The 22,228-nt window shown below is 36.4% G+C and overlaps 1 protein-coding gene across 2 annotated transcripts in view; it reads right to left on the bottom strand.

Moving 5' to 3' along the window:
• DPYD (dihydropyrimidine dehydrogenase) overlaps positions 1–22,228 on the bottom strand; it is a 316,371-nt gene that overhangs the window by 141,315 nt on the left and 152,828 nt on the right. For both annotated transcript variants that reach the window (XM_042873805.1, XM_042873806.1), the window contains exons 12-13: positions 19,288–19,472; positions 11,896–12,111 (exon numbers count right to left, since the gene is read on the bottom strand). In XM_042873805.1, the coding sequence (XP_042729739.1) occupies positions 11,896–12,111; positions 19,288–19,472 (401 nt within the window). The remainder of the gene's footprint in view (positions 1–11,895; positions 12,112–19,287; positions 19,473–22,228) is intronic.

The raw sequence follows: 22,228 nt of genomic DNA, 5'->3' as shown, positions 1-22,228 counted from the left end.
AAAGAGTTTCCAGAGCACCTGGAATCATCCTTTTCTTAATTTTGCAAAGCTAAGGAGGAAAAAAAGTTCCTCAAGTTTGCACTGGAGTTAACAGCCTGGCTGCTGCAGATCACCCTGGTGCAAGAGCATATACATTAACAGTGCTCAGAGGAACTGCCAGCAACTCCTCCCCTTCTGGCCCAGCATAACTGGAACACCAGTATGGGCAGGGAGGATTTAAATTCCCCAGTGAGGCACCTCATAGCATCAAAGCATATAATTTGTTACCACCAACAATATTTGGATAGATTTAAAGAGTAGTTCCATATAGCAAGCACCGGCAGTAGTTTAATCTTGAAATGCAAAGCACAGATATCTTTAGCAAGGCCTGCATTCAGAAAATAAAAGGGGTTCACTCTTCTGGCTCTTATCTGCTGCTGCAGTTACGGCCTGCAACAGAACTACAATGCTCAGCCGGAAGGACTGATAATTCTCTTGCTGTAGCCTCTGGATATTTCCTCTAACAATCCTAGCATTATTCCTGTCTTGGCAGGACTGACTTTTGCTCAGCATGCTCTCAGCCATGCCCCAGTCTCACACAAACACTGAATAATGCAATCAACTGCTCAAGCTAAATCAGCTAAGAACTATAAGGCTGAGTTTCGACATATTGAAAACACTTCAATCAATGACACTTTGCTAAACCTTCTCTATGGCTTGATACACACATTAAATGAAAAGGTAGTGATCAGGAACCTCCTGAGCCACGTGTGGAGAGAACCCGATGAGCAATGCACCAGCATGCAACACCAACAGCGCATGCACTATGGGCTCCTCCAATGCCACTGCTTAAGCACCAGGCTTTGCCAATGGACAACAAAAATGCTTCAGGAAAGAACATGGCTGGGAAAACACTGCTTGCAGGTACTTGGGAAACGTTTCTTTTTTTGATCAAGCACAGAGTAATACGCATATAATAAGATGCAGCTACAACTGCATATGAAAGCATTAATAATTTTTGAAACGTTGTTAATTGCTATTTAAGAACAGCATTATTGTATTTTCTCTTTAAGATTTTAGGAGTTTTACATATATATATTTACTACACAACGTAAATTACCTGATGCATCCTTTATGTTTGTGCAATTTATTACATCAGAGATCATAGTAGCATGTGCCAGAAATTCCTTCAAAAGCATGCAAAAAGGTAACAATTATCCTCTGAACTCCTTTCTCTGTCTTCAGAGAATAAAATGCATTAGCAACATATCCGTTTTCTGCCCCATGACTGACAACGAAAGCAAGTGTGATGGTTGCACTTTGTGCTTTCAGCTCCTGCAGCTGGCTGGTGAAGTGAGCTTTGTTCTGACTGTGCTGTCAGAGACAAAAAGAATAGTTTCTCTAATACTTTTAAGGAACAATTCTTAAAAAATAGTACAGAAAAATGAACTGAGGAGGTCTGCTTTTGCATATGTGCAGATGCATACGGAAATGTGTGCATGTAAACATCAAATACAAATCTAAAAAATGTTTTATTTGAAAGAAAATTAGGCACGTTTAGCTTCCTTGGATACTTTTGACTTGAATCAATGAACTACATTGGTTTTATTTTGTGAAAAGAATCTCAAAACCTCATGCAGAGGAATCACAGTGTTCTGCTCTATACAAATAAACACAGAGAAGCAGCATAGTAAGTATAATTATAATCCCCTCAGATGAGGGTCAAGGCCCCTTAGACTGGCCTCAGTGCTTGGTCTCACATCTTATACCTGCCACAGTAGAAATCCTCTCAATTGCTCATGATTTTGTTTTGTTGTTTTTGAAGGAAAAATCATAAGCAAAGCCACACAACATAGACGGAGCTACACAAAGGCACTGTTAACTGTGGAGGTGAAGCAAGAAGATCGTGGCATAAAAAAGGCTTCATTAATTCAAAGAAAGCATAATTTACACCCTTACTATTTTATTTTATTTTTAAAATAATTGTGTGGAAAAAGATGTGTTTAACCAGCAATCGAGGTCTGGAATTCACCTTTTTTTTTTTTTTTTTTTAAATTCCATTAAGATGATGACATTGTGCCTAAACAAAATATTGCACTTGCTAAAATGTAAAAAGATGGGCACCTATGAAAAAATATATAATTCCCAAGACTGAAAGTGGCTATCACATTTTCCTTTGCTTAACTGACATCAAAGCATTCCTTGTGTGTGTGTGTGTATACATATATACATGTACATATATATACACACACACTTTCTGAGATTGTTTAGGATACAGAATTACTTTCCTTAGATTTGCTGATACATGGCTCAAATTAAATCTTTGCATTATGTAAAGACCCAATCCTACACTGCACTTTCTTCTGATTCTGATAATTAACTTTACAGAAGCATATATATGAAGGTACATTTCTGAATTAAATTTAAATCACAGAGAACTGACACTTTTGCTGAATTGGTGTCTACACTCCTTTACTGTCCAGACTCTCGCTGTTTAATACTCTCAGCTGTTTCCATGGTCTTTGGGTCACAGCCTGGAATCCAGATACTTTCATTAACTGTATTATAGTTTAGCATAACTCACACATATTTAATTCAGAACACCATTATGACCTGCTCATACTCTGTCACATCTAGGGATGGATACAATGACTAATGAGGATTCAGAATATCATAGATGATGGTTATGGTGGTTGGTGAGTATCCTTATTAACAGTCGTCCCTTTTCAACATCAGCACAAAAATGGAGTATGCTCCACCAAACAAATCACAATGCAGCAATTATTGCCCTGGTAAACTGTACTGTTTGGTGATGTTCTTTACACAATCACTCTAGCATTCTTTGTTTATTAGCCAAAATTTTAAAGGAAACCACGTAACATCCAAATTCTGACTAACACATGAGAAGAATACATGCTACTGCTTTTAGATTACTACACGCTTACATTGTATTTTATTTACAGCTTCCAGTAGCTTTCAGATAAATTTCTCATCAGGCCTGCTTCCATGTAGCTGGAGAAGGCTAACAAACCCCTTGGTGCTCACATGACAACCTTTGTGCAAACGCATCCTTATTCTGTCATCTGCTGGCAGCGTGCTTCCCAGTCCTGTTCCCTGCCAGTCCTTACCAGTTTGCCAATTACACAAGCTGCTTCCCAGACATCAGACAAAAATTCCACAAGACTGCTGTGCGAGTGTACCCTAATTAACCATCAGCTTAATTAGACAATTTACTGTGTAATTAGCAGGCAATTAGTCAACACCTCTCAGATCTTATTGACTGCTGTGACAGCCTTTCTTACTCCACACATTCCAATACGCTCCCACGACCGTGATCCCAGCACCATCCTGTACAACAGCAACCTTTGCAAAGGAAGGGAAATCATATTACATAACAAGGGAAATGGGAGAAAATCAATATATAGCCAGTTCATTTACCGAATTGACTTCCAGCCAAGATACCTTTTTTTTTATTATTATTATTTTTTTTTAAACAGCAGCAGCAGGTCAGCTGCCAATGAAAAAACACTCTGCTACAACATTACTTTATGTCATTTTCTTTTCTAATGTGTTTTTGTGACTTTTTTTGCTTGGAAACTCTTACATTCCACTGAATTATCAAAGAGGTCAGTCAAGGAAAAACTCACTGTCGGTTTATGCATATGATAGAGAACAATGAAAACGTATTCAGAGCTGCTTTTCAAAGCTATAGTTAACATTGTAATTCACTGTCTCATAGTCCAAGTTGTGTTGGCAAAGTCAGATGAGAGCAGATTAGCTTTAATAATAAAAAGTCAAGATACAACAATAATTGTGACACTAGTGTAATTCAGTAAAAATATTTTAAGTAGTATGAAATCCTTCACACAAATCTGAAGTTGTATGCTTTTACATTACATGATGTCAAAATGTACCATTAAATGATAACACATACATTAAGAGTATTAAAGATGTGTGTTCCCTTTCCTGTAGACCAAAAATTGGATTTTGCAATTATCTGTGACAACTTATAGAGTAATAATTCCAGAGTTCATGGAATGGAGACACTAGTCTCCAGCCGCAATTAACTCTGCTACAGACATTCTACATGCTACAGACAAAAATCCTACACTTTCCTTCTGAAGGATGGAGTCCTGTAAAACTACAGTTGACTATGTTCTATATTTAGACAATGGCAACACCTCAACTAATGATAAGAAGCATTATTTAGTATACAGTGACATACATATTTCCATTGATAATATGTTTTAATAAAGGAACTTCTCGAGTTTTAAACATAAGAGACTTCATTCTGGTTTTATAAAAACATCATCAGGAGTAAATGCAATTATATTACTGTGAGATTCAAAAATCTGCTCTTTGTTTTCTTAACTTCTTGTGTGGACAAATGAGCATTAAACACAGCCCTACCAGGTTCATTTACCAATTGGGAAATCATGATCTGAGCTAACCTGAGGTTTAGATGATGCATGCTGCCCGCATCAATAAGAGGTACTCTGGCATAAACAAAAATCACTTGAAAAATGATTAAGCTAAAACCCTGTAAACCCATGTGTGGAAATACATGCTATCTTGCAGACAGTTCCATCATTTCATCTTATGTCTGCAAGCTTGTTAACACAAGTTGTGTACCTAAACATACATGTTTGAAGTTAAGATTGTCCACAGAGAGTCAGTTTGGGACCTTATTTCTGCAGAAGCTCAAAGGCTGTATGGGATGCTTCAACTCTCTTTTTCCTGGTGCAGATAAGTTCTCATCCAACAGACAGGCTGCCATTTACCATGTGCAGAGCTGACCAAGAAACAACTATAGCTGATGCCTGGGGGAGAAGGCATGGTGTCAGAAGTATGCCTTCCTCAACACATCTGCAGCCTGTAGTATTAGTAAGCAAAGGTGGAGCCCCAACATTTGTTTTCTGTTGTTTTCAGTAAAACAAAATACTAAAAATAGTCTGCTATAACTCTTAACTGAGACTGAAAATTACAGGTAAAAATTCTAAGTTTCAGAATTACATTTGGCAATTTCTGCCCTACGCTGAAACTGTCTTTCTGACACAACATTACATGAAGTAGTGTCAAAATTATCAATAATCTTACAAGGGCATAAGAAATAGCTGAAGAATATTTTGTCTGGATAATATTTGACACAAGTATGTTATGTACCTGATTTTGCTAATCTTGTCTATTCAGGAAGCGATATTCAAAAACACTGAGTATTCAGATACAGCTACCAGGAGCTGAAGATTCTTAGCAGTTTTGAAAAAAGCATTCATGTCTGTGTTCTTCGTTTTTCTCTCTCTCTCCTTTGCTCAGTATTTGACAACATTTTAAGAAGGAAGTAAATAAAGTAAGGGTAACAAAGAGCAAAGCATCTTCTTCACCATAAAAATTAATACTGGTTAGACTTTTAGCTACTTGTCAAAAATCCATTCTGCTTTATTGGCTAGTAGTCATGCTGTTATTAGAAAAGATGTCTCCTCTTAACTACTGGTCACTTCGCCAGATGACACATTATGCAGAGGAGTGTTTCCTCCTAACTTACTTTTGGTAAGTATTCTTAATAGAATGGCTTATGTAGCAAAATACTCAGTATTACAGTCTCTACCCTTTTCCAAATTTTACTAAAACTGCTTCTCAGTTGTTCTGCTTTAAGTGCAAAACGTTCCATGAAAATACTGGTTTACTACTATAGACTTCTATATACAAGTTGTCCAAATTTAATTGTCAAATTTAAACTGTGTGTTGATCCATTGTTGCTATAGTGTTTTAATCTATTGGTTCAAAAAGGAAAAAGAAATAAAAATGCATCCCTAGACAATTACAGGTGAGGAATCTGAGCATACCAAGAACCAGCTTTAAGAAATACAGTTAACTTTTCCTTCGATGGCCAGCTCTGCGTTACAGCCTTCAGGAAGGTATGTTATTGCTGGACAATGGCTCTATGAAACTTATGAAATGAGCTCAAGGTGCAGAAGACAAATGTTACAGCCAAGCTCACGCTGCCCCTTGAGCATGAATGGAAGGAGAAGGGAGATGCAGAAAGCTTTTGTTTTGTTTTGTTGCTCCACTGTAGAATTCTCTCCTTCAGCATGAATGTCAATTTACTGCCACACTGCTCACACCCCTGTGTGACAGATCCCTCCTTGCAATCCACTGACGTGTTGTCACACTGTGCTCCACACCCTGGGCTAACAAAGTTCTCCACAGAAGAGCAAACTGTGGTGCTCTGTGCAGAAGAAATATATCTTTGCCATATTTAGTGCTATATGGTTAGACATTTGTCCAAAGGTTTTTTGTTGTGGGTTTTTTTTTTGTTTGTTTGTTTGTTTGAACTAATAAAGCCCCTTTCGTCTATAAACTAATATATTATAAATTCCTGTCACCTTCTCAGATTTATAGAATGGTTTGTTTCTTTTTGCAGCAAAGTAACACATTTTCTGTATAAAAGTATTCAAGCAAAATAATAATGTTGGTGTTACAGCATCTAAAAAATAAATGCACCCAATTTCATTTCTATGGCCTTTTACCTCCTGTGTTAGATTTTGCTAGTTACATGAAGAGATTTAAATAATGTAAAAATTGGAAACAATGAAGATAATACTTCTTATTAACATTCCTTCAGAAATAAAGAACAAAACAATGTATGTAAAGAATATATAAGAATATTTAGACCATTCATAATCATTTTAAAAATTGTAAAAACAATAAATAATTCAACCTAAAGAGTTTCATATGCAAAGGAATTCTGTAAAATGTTCATTTTTTCTCTTCAAATAATGTAGTTAATAAAAGTTGTCTGATGTTATTTAGTAAGAAGGCAAACAGTCCTTTTTATATTTGACATTAACAATCTGATCATTTGTCTCCCCAAAGAAAGCCCATACAGCTTTCATACAGACCACACAATGAAGAATAGTAATATTTCTGCTTACTGAGATATCAACTGGCATTTAGTTGCAAGTCAATGGTCTATCTTTGCTACAGCATACTAGACCTCAATCTGGCACCTACAAATGTCAGGTGTATAAAAAAAAAAATAGGTTGGAAATCAAAAGCACATTCTAAATTTCTAAAAAACGAAACAAAGTTCACCTAAACATATTTGCTGCAGAAATCAGTACAATATTCAGCTGTCAATCTCAAAAAACAATGAGGGAGCGATGCTGTCAGTAGGACAGGATAATAACATTTCAAGCAGATGTTCAGGCAAGGCTCTAATTCTCACTGAACTCCCTTGGTAAGCATTTAATTTCTTTATCATATGCAAGCTAGGCAAATTGTACTTCATCAAAACTGTATTGTGAAATATTAATATTTCATATTATAGAAAAACTCCATAGAATAACCTTTGTCATATTAAGAACATCAGAATTTCAAATGTCATGGTTCTGCATTTTAATGCATCTTAAACAGCATTTTGGCTTGCCACCATAAATTATAACTAGTTTAATCTAAATTACTACGCTGTAATATCATACAAAAATATATATTTTTAAAATACAGATTCACTTGTGTGAACTACTAATGTTATGGAAAACAATATGTCATTGTTTTATGATTTTTTACCACTTTCAATTATAAAGTAAGATGCACATAGTGCAAACATACAGAGATAACTGGTTGATGGCAGAATCTGCATATTGAAATAACAGCATATAGATATGCTATGTATCCTGTGTAAATTAATGAATTCTCTACCAGGAATGGTTTTCATTTAGAAATGGTTCTGAAAATATATTGCAAATTCTGCTTCAGTGATTGGTATAAACATATATTATGACTAGAAAGTTTTCTCTGGTATGGGTTCATTCAAACATAATCTAGTTTTAATTGTAGTTTTGTTTTTAAGATCATGCATGCAATTTGCTTCATATACAATGAAAATACATTAAAGATTAGAAATGAAGTTAGTCTGCATGTTGATTTCTGCCTGTTCTCATAATAAAGGCAACTGCTTCCACATTATTGAAAGCGACAGCATCACAAATCAATGCATGTCACAGCAGAATAAAGACAGATGTATCTGATTAATCAGAATTAAATTTTACAAGTGAAGGAAGCATCTAAAAATCAAAGCAAATATTGCTGTTATCCCATGCTTTTTCCTCTTTCTAAGCAGCCCATACAGTGCACTAGGAGAACAACAAAGCTGAGTTGAGTTGATAAAACCCAAATTCATATATAAATTCAGAGTGGTAGTGGAAATGTCTAGAGAAAAGACATGCACAGTTCATATAATCCCTGGCTTGTTTTGATACTGTGTTTGTACAAACTTTCTGATTAAAGATTTTAATGCAAATTTTATATACTAACCAGTATTCAATAATAAATTCTAAGTAAATAAACCAGCTCAGTACAACAATTCTACTAAAAAAACCTCCCACTCGTTGTTACTTGTTTAATTAACACAATATTTCTCATTCTGTAGGTAGTTTTGTGTTCTTCTAAAAGAGGTAATGATTGATACTCATTTCTTTGTGGACTCTACGATATGCAGCTTTTCCATTCCCCTTCAAATAGCTTGCTGACAGAATTTACAAATAGTAGTTTGTAGCAGAGTTATCTGAATAAGACAGAAGCTCTGTTTGAACCAACAGAGCAATGAGTTATTGATTCTACACAAGAGTGAAGACATGAGTATAGAAGAAGGTGGGTGTAAAGGAGCATTTTTATTCTGCTACCGCTTTTCTTGCCTAGTGATAGTCCATGTTAAAAGCAGCTATTCTAACTTCTGGAAGAAATCAAATCTACTCAATATTAATGGTGCTATGCATATATGATTGCTTTCATAAATAAAGTTCTGCAAATCATGAATCATGACCCCCTCCTCTTCTAAAACATATAGACGCATACAGGCATAGCACCATGTAATTAATATTTATATTACAAACTGTAATATCCACCATTTTCTAAAATATTCCCTATGCTATATACCTCCCATGTACACCAAAGCTATGCAAGACAGATAATGGCTGGGAAATCTGGGGAAGTAAATTATGGTCCAGCAGATACTATTGCTCAGTTGCTCTCCAACAGTTGGCCAATATAAGAACGCACGGCCTTTCCTGGGCTTCAGGTACCCCAGCCTAGTGTTTTACAAGACTTTGATGTGCTAGGCAATGAATGAGGAAAAAGAAGTTCATGTGACATGATCCTCATGATAATCACTCCTCTCCAACTTAAAACCTTTTCTCTCTTTTCTTGGATATCCTTCTTCCGTATTTCATCCTGCCTTTCTCTCTGATTTTATTCCATCACACTGTACTTAATCCATGTATTTCAGCTGTATATGCTCTTCAGTAGTCAAATGTCATCCAAATTTACCTCGCATCAGCCACTTTTGCTAAAGTGCCAAATGACACCGGCACTCAATAGGGAAGTCATTGGTTTCCCTATCAGAGACTGAACATGGTGGTGCATTCAGCAGTCAGTCCTAGAAGAGGGAGTGTTTTGACTGCTGCTAAGCTCCCACTGTTGCACAAGCAGTTAAATCTAGCCAGGACATATTAGACAAGGAGACAACAGGGATAAAAGCAGAATCCTGATTGTACCACATACAACCAAGGCTGAAGTAGAAAAGCTTCAGCTGTCAAAAGTTGTCAAGCAAGCTCCCATTCTCCCTGAAACTCTTCTTCACTTCAGGAAACCTTTGTTTCTGGCCCTTCTGCACAGTCAGCTTTTACTAGCTTGGAAGGAGAGTGAAATCAGAAATCTGCTTCCATAGGTACTGCAGCCCATGAGAGCGTACTGTTCCCTTCTAAACAATGCATAGGATTTGTGTCTATGCAAGCAAAGCTACGTGTTTTTTGGTTGTTTGTTTTTTAAAAAAACACATTATGCCAGCTTACATTAATCAAAAATCTATTCCAATTATTTGTTTCAGCATTAAGTCAACATAGCAGTCTTTGTGTAGTATTTGTGGTTCAAAGAATAACTGCTGTATCTCATTGTGCATTTCTTCTCATTTGAAATATTTATTTTTGTAGCATTAATTTTCATGATGCTACTATAAACCAAGCAGTTTTATGTCTTCAGCATCTTCCAGCCAAGCATCTCAAATCATTAGAAATACTAAGGCTTTACTGCTATAGGAAGACTATTGGGAAGACTACAGTGGTAGAAAAACTTGTTAGTATTTGTGTGCGACAGTGTTACTGCACACTGCAACATACAATTCAAGACATCATCTCTCTTGAAAGATCTCCATTGGAATGATACATCCAGAGCACGGCATCCAGGGGCACTGGATTTCAACTACTGATTCTGAAAGGATTCTGAGAATCTGCTATTTATTGGACTATCACCATCACTTCCTACAATTGCTTCCTTCTTTCTTTCTGAACTACTACTCAAATCTGTAACCAGACAGTATCTGTTTAGCTCTCAAAATACCCAGCAATCAATGTGTTGTCTGAGAGAACTGCAAGCATATCAGAAATAACATCGGTTAATACATAAATCTCAGGACTTGCTATAAGTTACCTTCAGTCTAGGCACTGAATAATTACAGCTGACAGTATGTTATGCACATAAGTCAGTTATAAACATACTTGAATGACATTTATGTCCTGAAAAGTGTTTTAATAAGAAATCCTGTAAAATAGACTAGAATCTCCATTGCAATCTATAGGAGCACTGACTTCCTTGGAATACTTCTAGTGTGAGAAGAAGCCACTCTGACATCTTTTATAGTCTTCTCTAGTAACACAGTCCTTTGTCCTTACAATTTCCTGATGTTGGAAGGCTACCTGCTGAGGTAGCAGAGCAAAAAGCCTACTTTTTCTCTCCTGCTAAGGTCTCCATCCACCAATCCTCTTTTACATTTCATATCTGAACAAAGAATAAAAGTCTCTTCCTTCCAAATACATCTCAAAAGCTCTCTTCACTCCATGATACCCTTTGTCACTAATTGACAATGCATTACCACCATTCACACCATTACTGAGACTTTACTTTTGATATTCTTCCTCCCAACATCAGCCGAACTGTGTCTATGCCCCAGCCAAAATCTCATTTCTTTCCTCTGCAATACTTTTCTCAAAATCACCCTTTTCTTTCACAGTCTAAACTTCTTGCTCAGAATCTCACTTTGCTATTTTGAATATTGTAACAGAAAACCCACTGCAAACGCAAATTGTAGATCAAACTATCCTTCACCCACTTCAGGTTAACACAAAATACTTTGTGTTAACTTTGTGTGAGGAATTTGTTTTAGGTGCCACACGGAGCCAAAGTCTTCAAAAATTTATTTTAACTCCTTCCTCTTCCACTACATCTTACTGAAGCTTTGTCTCTGAGCTACAAACCTCCAACAGAACTACTTGCCTCTCCATAGGCTTGTTTTACAGTGCCTCCATCTTCCTCATCCACTCAGCCTCAAGCTCACGCGTGCATTATTAAACTGCAATTGGAACTCAGTTTCAATGGCTTATCCTGGCAGTCCTTGGCAAAGTAGCAGCCTTTCAGGAGTTGCTTGATAAAGCTGTCATTCACTCCCTCTGAATTCTGATCTCTCACAGAAAACAATTTCACTGCAATTTTTATGACAGTACCATTACTGTTACTAGTTCACTAATATTAAAAACATTGTTGAGTAAAAGGGAAGAATATGCATTTAATAGCAAAAACAAACAAACAAACAAACAAAAACCCAACAAGAAATAAAACAAAACAAAACCCTAAAAACAAATCACAAACAGAAATTATTTTACCTTTAACCTGCAGCGTTGGAACTTCCAAGATAATTTGACTTACATGAGTAAGTCAATGAGTGAAACAGTGCTTAGACATGAGTGATGCACTGTTACCCTGCTTATCCTTAGAGCCTAGATTGTGAGACTTCCAAAAGATTTAGACCTTTTTCAAATATGCAAAAAATTAGTTATGTGCTAAATATGACTTGAATTATATTCTTACCTTGTCCAGGGAGAATGTTTTAGTGACAGCAAAGCCCCATCCAGCTTCAAAAGCTCTTCGAATCATTGAGGAACTAGTAGCAGGAGTTGCACTGGCAATGCCAAAAGGATTTGGAAACTTCAGTCCAGCCATTAATACAGTGATGTCTACTAAATCTATGGGAGTATAGAAGAGTGGTAGTTCTGGAGTAGTAGAAACTGCAGCACCATATAAGGACTGTAAAAAGAAAAATATCACAGTAATTTTTGCTGATTCATTTTTATATAATTTACTATTAACCTTGATAAGAGTTAAAAATAATAATAATCATCATCATTCATACATAATAACTAAATTTGAATGATTCTATTTTATATTCAAGTATTGCAAATCAGCAAAATATACCAATCACTTGCATGTGGAACATGTTCTGTCCAAATAGCCTTTATGCTGAAATATTATGTCACATGAAGAACTGTAATAATGAAACAGTTATTTCATATCCTCTACTGCCTGGTTTAATCCAAAGGTTTGCTGTTTCGTTGTTTTTTTGTTTGTTTGTTTGTTTTCACCATTCTGAATAGCCAGTTCTGTTCCCTACACAGTCAGCAATAGTGAGAATTAAAAAGCAAAAAAAAACACCAACAAACACCAACACCAAACACGTATAGACAGGCCCTTTCTAGTGTTCTTCCCAGGTGGTGACCTATGAAAACTGTGTTTTAGGAAAAGGTTCTGCATCAGAGGGTGGTGGGCATGGAACAGGCTCTTTAGAGCAGTGGTCACAGCACCAAGCTGCTGGAGTTCAAGAAGCATTTGGACAACACACTCAGACTTAGGGTTTGAAGTTTGTGTGGTTCTTTATGGAGTCAGGAGTTGGATTCAAGGATCCTTGTGGATGTCTTACAACTCAGGGTATTCTATATCCAGTGTACAGATTTCTGGAAAATGAGGGAACGAATCCACAGGCAAGATCACTCTGTAGGCTTTCACCCCGACTCAGTATACTTGGACTTCATGCACTTTTCTCTTCTATGCCTTGGAATACATATCAAAATATGCAAATCTACTAACAAACATGAATACTTCAAAAGTGAAAAAAATTAGACTCTGATTCAAGATCAAAGAAGAACATACACATTATGCCTGTGACACCACAGTCACTTTTGTTTTCAGTTTTAAAGGTGGCATTTTCTCTGGAGAGTCAAAGTGAAATGCTTTCAATGTAAATGTTGCATTTAATATTGCAAAAATTGTACAGACAGAATCTTCCACGTACAGATGCTGAACAGCATCCTAATCAGGCTGCAGGAGGCAGAATTAAAATCTTTACTCACTTAGAAGTTGGAGCTGATATAACCACAACAAAATAAGGCAGATATTTTGAGTACATAGAAAATACCCACGCAGTCTATGTTTCTAGGAAATCTCACCACAGCATCAGCAAAGTAAAACAAAAAGGAAGAAACACTGTAACAGCATTTGTTAGTGTTTTCTGTAGCAGTGAAAAACCTCAACTTAAGAATTGCTACCTCTCTGTTTGTTGTTGTTACTTATTTACCCCTCTTCATCCATGAAAAGTAATAAGCATGAAGAGAACGAAGCTTTTCCATTGTTTTGTTTGATTTTTGTTTTAGCATCTTTTGTTCATCAGATTGTTACCAATCTTCACAGTTAATTTGTTGGTTTTGCCTCAGAAATGCCTGGATTCTTGTCTCAGATTCTGACCTTAGATTTCCTCGGACAGAGAGCACACATCTGTGGGCCAAATCTTCTGATGGCATTAAAAGCCACTATGGAAAGTAGTGAGATTAGTCTAAATGATGTCAATCTGCACATGTCCCCATTGGTGCCCATTTTGTAGAAAGCTAATTTTTGCATAACCCTACCACTTGACCACTACTCCCAGGCAGCAGCTGATGTAGTCACTTTATGATCCTTCTGGATCACAGAACAGATATAGGAGCATTTTTTAAATGGTAGCACTTTTTTCTGCTATATATTTGCAAGCTGCGATACCTGCTGAAACCAACATCAATATATTGAATTCTTACACTGAACTCTGAATTTGAATCTGGCAGAACGACAGCTAAGAGACTTATGGAAAAGCTTTTGGCCAACTCCCCCGCATTTGCACATTTGAGCAATAAACCCAATTTTCCATTTTGAAAGCAGCCATTTGTTAATTTATTATTATTATTTGTATCCAGAACTGTACACATGGTCTGTGTGGGTATACTTCAGTGGATGATTCACAAATTACTCCATCATTGTATAACTGTAAATATTGATTGCCACAGAGAGATACACAGATAAATAGGTGAAGTGCTGCAGCTTAAGTTACATTGTACCGTTTCTTTTCCCAAGCAGGACAATATAATCTCTAAAGCTGCTCTCGGCTAAAAGGAATGTTACATGAAAGCGAATCCTAATAGCAACCCAAAATGAGCATCCTGTGATAAAGCAAAATAAATATAATGCAATAGATGCATAAATAAACAAAAATATCTACTAAAGAAGAGAAAGACTCGAGTGAGATTACTGAATTTAGCCATGCAAAAATAGTCCTTTCCTCCTGCATGTAAATTGGTCACAAGCCACTTGCCCAAACATTTCAAACAGGCCTATTCTTCCCGCTGAACTATCCTCATGAAGAGCAAAACCACTAGCAATTTCATCAAGGATCACTGAAGGACCCCAAAATGTGCCTAACCATTTGTTTGTGTTGGGGTGGCCTGAGTCTGCCCAGGTAGCAGAACAGGAGGAGAAAAGAAATAAAATAAAAAAAGCGGATGAATCCAGGTCTTCAAAAACAAACAAAGGCAGGATGGAGCTGGAGGTTCAGGAGCCAGTAGCTTTATATCCCTGCAGATTTATCTTCCTCCATCCTATCACTTCACTTTTAGCTCTATTTATTTTTGCTGTTCTTTCCTTTCAGCACAGTGCTTATAAAAGAAATAAATTTAGTAAGCCCTGATGTGTTGTTTTCTACAAAGCAAAACTTTTGGCAAACTATAATGTTTTATAGGTTCCTGAAAGCAAAATAATCTTTATAATGAAGGATTTCCCTGACAACGCAAAACAAATAGGAAAAGAAAGCCTGCAGGCAAGAGTTTATTTATAATAACTCTTCCCTTGATTTTTAAAAGCAGAGGACAAAGAGCGTGGCTCACTCTTCCTCTAATTTGATGCCAACCAGCAAAGCTAACAATATTGCAGGTACTTACTTTATTGTTTCAGTCATGGCAATTTTTTGGACACTGCAAGAGCGCGGTAAAAAATCCCCAGCACACAGTGTGCGGTGTCCCTGCCCTGCTCTAACCAGGATATGCCCAGAGGCAAAAGCAGCACAGCCTGTAGTGCAGGGCTGAGACAGGGACCGAGCATTAAACCTGATAGAATTTGTGACATTCATTTTCTTTAGATGGAGAAAATTCTTAACCACAGTGATATGGTCTAACTCCATTTTTGTGCCTTTAACAAAGACAGACTATGAGAGTGAGTAGTTGTATTACTGGTATTTTTCACAGAGAGTCTTCTCTACAAATCCTACTGCTTGGGAGTTTTTCTGAAATATTTTCATCTCATTCCTGCCTTTCACTCTCTTTTTAATTCTCCCTTACTTGTATATCTTCTAACCTTTTTCCAATTATCTGTTACGTGACTTTGTTTTATACACCTTGGCTTTATTAAATATGTTTATGTTATTTCACAAAAAAAGAAAAATCACAGAATGATTGGAAGGATGCCTGGAGATGATCTAGTGCAACATCCTTGCTCAAAGCAGGATCGCCTTGAGCAGGTTGCTCAGGGCTCTGTCCAGTCAGGGATTTTCTAATGCTTCTTTCAGGCTTTCTCTTTCTGGAACAGACATATTTTTTAGTCAATAGTAATGCAGTTACAGGTCCCCTGCACGTGCACTGTGTCCAACTTTTTGAAAATGTTTTCTTACTTGTCTCGATGCTAGTGTTTTACATGGTGGTTTACAAGACAAGGGACATTCATCTCTTTTCTTTCAGTTCTCATGAATAGAAGTAGAGAGTATAATTAACAGCTTCAAAGACAAGTTTCCTGGGAAACACCCATCTCTGGCATCGATTATGAAATAAGGTACTTTCTTACATGCTTGAGAAATATATGAGAAGGGTCAACCTTCAGAAAAGAATCAACAGCTATACTCTTCAGATTTGTATTTTTGACAGCATAGATAAAGAAATATAATAATAAATACACAACACTGGTTCAGAGTTGCACAGAACACAGAGATGTGTTCAAAATTCATATTTCACCTAAGTGAAGTACAATTTATATCAGATGAGATCTGGTCCTCTATTTCTCAAGTGCATAGTATACATGCCAATTTTAAAATATGAAAGATACTGGTCACACTGGGCCAGTAAAACTACTAAACAAATAAACAAAGAGATTTAATTTTTTTTTTTTTTTAAAAAAAAAAGGATAATTATGGGAAAGAGTGGGAAAATCATTTTGTTAGAAAGATTTTAGTGAGAATAAGATGTCATATTGACAGCCAAATATAGGAAAATGCTTCTCAGGAAAGTGTATGAATGAATGGAGGAGGAGTACAGAGTCAAGGCTGGTGTCTAAACCTTCCTGGTCAAGAAAGAAAACAATGCAAGAACTGTGATGGGAGAGCTGTCTTGTTTTCAAAGCAGGCACAGAAAATTATTAGTTAGTCCTGCAATAATTGTAAATTATCCTGACTATAGCTACTGTGTAATAGTTAATAATAAATCCCATTCACTGATCAAGAAGAAATGGAAGAAATGGATGCTAACTGAGGCATAGAGCAGAATAGCAGCCTATATTGCTCTGCCCACTATTACAAAGTTACCTTTGGACAAAAGCAAGGGCCATTATAATGCCCAAATTAAATTCCCAAATTAAATAAATCACCAAAACTAATTTAAATATGTTTTTACAACATTCATGGAGTAACAAAAAAGTCTGAATCCTGAAAAAATGGGAGTAGCACATAGTTACATTAATTGAAATGGCTGTGTTTGAACCCCTACCGACCTGTAGAGAATTGTTTAAAGGAGACTGCATTTTCAAACAGGTTCTTCTTCATCTGCCCTTGGTTAGGTTTTGACTGGTCATCTTTATAGAAACTAAGCCAACACAGAGCTGCAGGCAACAATTTCTGAAATTAACCCATGCTTAGCAGAGTGGGCAGAAAATGTTAAGAGGCAGGAGACATTTAGGCAACTAATGATGGAAAGTTTCCAGAGAAAGAGCAGCCAAGAAGCTTCTGTAAATAATTCCTGGTTTTGAACATAAGGCATTTCTACTGGAGAGTTCTTGAGTCTAGATCTCATGCTTCACTTGACCGTGTGCCAGAGCTTGAAATGATTGGAGTTTTAGGGCACATAGCTAGCCCATCTGTTTGTTTAGCCTTTTGTCTGGAGTAGGTTCGGATAGCAGGAGCATACTGTTCAAACAGGAATTTCTGCAAGGAGTTGGGGCGGTGGGGGGTTTGTCTTGAGTTGGTAGGTATATTTTATGGAATATTTCTATTTTACTAAACACTGACTGCATTATTTATAGATTCAATTACTGAGAGAGCTGATGATTTTGAAAATGGCTACCTATTTCTGTAACTAAAATGCAAATGAATAGATGATAACAATGTGTTTAATACCTATCATACTTAATTCAGACACTCAGTTCACACAAAGACTGCTTACCTTAAGAATCTCAAAGTAAAGAGAAATAAGGTACTTTTAAAAGGTTTTTCTTCATTTCACATGGAAAGTTTTCAGAATATGGGGCAGTGGAATGACCATGCAATACACACAAAAGTATGCACCCACATACATTATCTACCTCTATAGACATGAGGGTAACATTATCCTCTCATAAACAACTTCTTTAAAATACAAACCCTCCTTCAGATCTACCAAGTCCAAGAACTGGTAAAGCAAACTGCCAAATTACAGCGCACTCCACCACAGCAACCAGATTTTACAAGGGCTGCACATCCAAATAAATGCCCCTGGGCTACCCATTCATCTAACAGCTGGAAAGGTGACACTTGACATTTGGAAACTTTCCTGTGAAGATTGCTGTAAGGATTTCCCATTAGCTTCCTGGTGAGATTGTAAGGTCGAATAAGCTGCCTTGAAACCTGCAAAGGGTAACGGAAATTCTCTAATATCACAAGCCTGCTTGCTTTAAAATTCTAATTCTCAAACCAGACTATTCAGATTTCCTGCAAAGCATTCAATACATACCAGGGAAAAAGAAAAAAGGGTCATGGTTTTATGAGGAAAGTTTTGAGGAGGAAGCAACACGAAAAAGGAGGGGTTTCAAGTGACAGTTGTATTTATAGGGGTTAAAGATGAAGGAGACTAAAAAGGAGATGTCCCAGTATCACAGTTACCCAAATTCACTGTGTACTGAGAAATTAAGCAAGTACATCAGGGTTTAAAGATGTTTCACACTCAGCATTTTCAAAGGGTTGAAGAAGCCAGGACACAAATAGTGCTTTAGATCAAGTGAAAAAAAAAATATGCACAGATACTAACAACAAGCTTTCAGTTGAAGTATTTTTAGGAAGTGAAATCAGACCCCAACAGCATGAAATTGCACAAACATGCAATCAGAGAGGCTTTGAGCAGATGGATGGGGGAGAAAGACATCGAGCTGTTACAGTCCCAACTTCAGTTGTTGAAATCTCTTTTGGTGGAAGAATGAATCATGTATCGTATTTCTAAAAAGTTCCTTACACAATGAACACAGTCTTTGTCAGCTGGCTGTCTGCACACAGGCTGTATCTATCTCTGACAGCTCCTCTGCAGTTAGTGCTTTCTCCTCAACTAGAAAAGGCAGGGCTAGTAGTTACCAGGTTTTTCAAGTCTGTACCCCTTATATTTTCATTACTCAGATAAATTCTCCTTTCTGTTATTTTCCTCTTTGCATTCAGTGACTATTTTGTCTTGTGCTTCCATTTGATCAGCCTCAGTAAAGCCAACTCTGGTTCTCACGTAGATCACAGGAATTCTCTGTAAACTGTTAATACACTTATACTCCAGAAATACTAAAACAGAAATACTAAAAAGAAATACTAAAAATGTCTGCCATCAACGATGGCAGTATTATTTTTTACTTCACGCAGTATTGAGATATTTTACTTTTTTAATAACCATGGACTCACTTCCTTTTTCCCAATTACCAGTCAGGACTTCTACTTGCACGGTGTATTTTCCCTGACTGGAATTCACAACTGGAGTTCAGAAATAGTTTCTTAGATTTCAGTGTTAAGATAGTGTAAGAGAGCTGGATTCAACTCCTCAAAATCAAGTATGCAATCTAAGTTGAATGACTATGTAACGTACAAATCAGCAAATAATCTAGACTTGCATATTTAACCTATAATAAATAAATAGTTACCTGTATGTATCTGTGCATGTACCAAGAGGCTTGTTTTCCATCATTCACTGATTCCACTGTTGTGTTAGCATGACCAGTGATATCACCGCCTGCAAAAACCCAAGGTTCACTCGTTTGCATAGTTTCTGGATCTACTTCAGGAAGACCCCATCTGTTAAACTTGATAGGTGCCATGGCCTCTCTGACTGCAATTAAAATGAAGGACAAACATGTTAACAGAAGAAAGAAAAAAATGTTGCCAGAATCTCTCAAATACATTCTGATAGCAATTAGAAAAGGAGTTCCAAGGTCTAATTTTTTTCACTTACTTAAATGTGAGTTTATGACAGAACTGAAAAATTACTTTCTATACAGAAACATTTATGTTGAGATAGTAGAGGTACACAGTAGCACAACTCAGAAGAATATCATCTACTATATGGAACAGTTCTTTGGTAACATCAGTAAGTGGTTGGCTCCTCTGTGCCTCCAAAACCAGAGGTGTGTACAAAATACAAGAAGAGTCACAAGAAGTGACTGGCTACCAGAAATAATTGCTTTTAGTGTTGTTCTGCTCTCTCCCTGAAAAGAAACAATGTACCCCAGAAGTTACAAAGTCTTTCACACTAATATTATTTACATCCAAGGAAAAAAAAAAAAATCTGAAAAAACCCTACTAAGAACAAAGCTAATGAAGGAAAATTTTTTTCCCCCTCCACCCATGGCTTTGTGCTGTACTTTCCACATCAACATGCTTTCCACCTGAAAACTTAACATATTAACTCCTGCACAACTTAATATACCATATATGATTTTTGAGGTTTAAAGACAAAGATGAATGTTTATGATTTTTAGAAATTGATTCAGAATTTACTTCACACATTCCTTAATGCTCACAACAGAAACACTGCTACTTTTCCATAGGTCATTATCAAACCTGATAGAAAACTTTTATATGCAACATTTTCCCTACCAAGAAATGTTATGCTGTTATGCTTTGACTGCTTTGGTTTTGAAGAAGTGTATTGATTTAAAAATTTTTTTTTTTTTTTTTTTTTTTTTTTTTTTCCTGGAAAAGATACATTATAACAAAATAGAAAACATACTGTATTGATACTTAAGCTCAGAACATTCTGAAATTAAGGCTCAATTTGAAGCAAATATATAAAGAGTGAAATTATAGAAACAATAAAAATAAAATGCTTACACAAAGATGATCTTTCCTATATTTGTCACTAAAATTTCTGAGTATTTAGATCATTAAATACCTTAATTTTTTTAAGCCAGTAAACAGTATGTAGGCATTCTGTGTGTGAACTAATACTGTCCTTAAAAACAACGTGGATGTAATGACTAAAAAAATCAAACAAACATTTTGACAAATGGCACTGACTACAAATAAATCATCTTAAAAATAATCTTTCTTTCTTAACATGATTTTGATTATGCAATTTCTAACATTATTTTATTATCACTGAGACACACCAGAACAGCTTCATGAACAGAATCACATTTTCAATAAATATTTTCAGCAAATGTTGATGCCATATATCAGAGTGAGTTATTTTTATGTGGCTTTAAGTCTAAAGGAACTGAAGATTTTGCAATAAAATGCAGCTTAAAACTGTGCTGTCCCTCAGGGATATACCGCTAGCAGATGCAGATTGCCAAGGTCAATTAAACTGATGTTCTTGTGCTGTCATATATGTAAAAGAGAAACCTGCCAGCTTAAAACAAGAATATTTCTCCTACACCAACACAAGGGCAAATTCACACTACTGCCCCAGTGTACACCCAGGTGTACAGCAACCTTCAAAGACATTCTTACACAATGTCATGATGGAATTTTCTTCCCAGGCTCTGCATGTCCCTTTGTCTCCAAATCAAATATCACAAGGGTATTTCAAAGAGGAGAGCTGTGTATAATAAGGGGCAAAATAATAAAAACAAAAGCAAGATACAAATATTTAAATCTGCTTATCCCACCTATGTTCTCCTTTTTACCCTTAGCAAACACAAATGTCCACAGGAGTCAAACCCAAAATTTTGGATTTTAATTTTTCATCTGCTTCAGAAAGCAGAATCACAATTTTAAGCTGAAAGCAGAAACATTTAATCTATATTCAAGACGTACTGCTTGCACAATCCCTCCTACCCTGCAGAGTTTTGGCTTAACTTGGCAATAATAGTATTTGCCTACTAGCAGAATCAAAAAGTTACGAAATTGCTTCCTTTAAAAATATTTAAATTATTGAAAGGTCACACCAAACAGAACCTTCAGAGCGAGAGACTTTTCAGTCTGGAAATGAGAGTTTGTTGGGTTGGGTTTTTGCTTTTGTTTTGCTAAGGAAAGTGCCTGTGGTTGCTGATAGTAGTCCTATTATACTTCAGTAATATTTATAAATCGATACGTTAACTTCCTCTTTATGTCTCAGACTGTACGTCAAGACAACTTTCAATCATCAATCAGCCATACATAGGATAACTTACTGAGTGCAGTGGTGCCATCTCAGCATGTGGTCCAGACAGTTCTCACAAGTCAAATACATACAGACTTGTAAAGACATGTTCAGAAGAAAAAAAAAATCACAGAGGAAAACTTGCCACAGCAGGGTTGGGTAGCGGGGTTGGGATAGATGACATTTTTTTTCTCTGAGATGATACCAAACCACAATCTGTGTATTAGAGGGCAACACACTACTGGCGATGCAGTTTTTCCACAGGAAATTATTTACAACTAAAAGTTATGACTGCTACTTTCTTTTCATCGTGGGAAGAAAATGGGTATTACTTCGGCTATCCCAGATCTGCTGCTTTTCTCAAATTCATCTTTGGATTGTTTTGTGCTAAAATAATTGTATGGCCATAATTATATCAAAAGCTTTTTGAGTGCCAAAAAGTCCAACATGCATCTGCTTGAAACACCTCCCCCAGGGGAATGAGGATTTATCTGCCTTATTCA

This window comes from Lagopus leucura, unplaced genomic scaffold (genome assembly GCF_019238085.1).
Source record: "Lagopus leucura isolate 7727_CA_CO unplaced genomic scaffold, USGS_WTPT01 Super-Scaffold_100009, whole genome shotgun sequence".
NCBI lineage: Eukaryota > Metazoa > Chordata > Aves > Galliformes > Phasianidae > Lagopus > Lagopus leucura.
The sequence above is the reverse complement of the archived record's forward strand: the minus strand, read 5'-3'. Positions and strand labels throughout refer to the sequence as shown.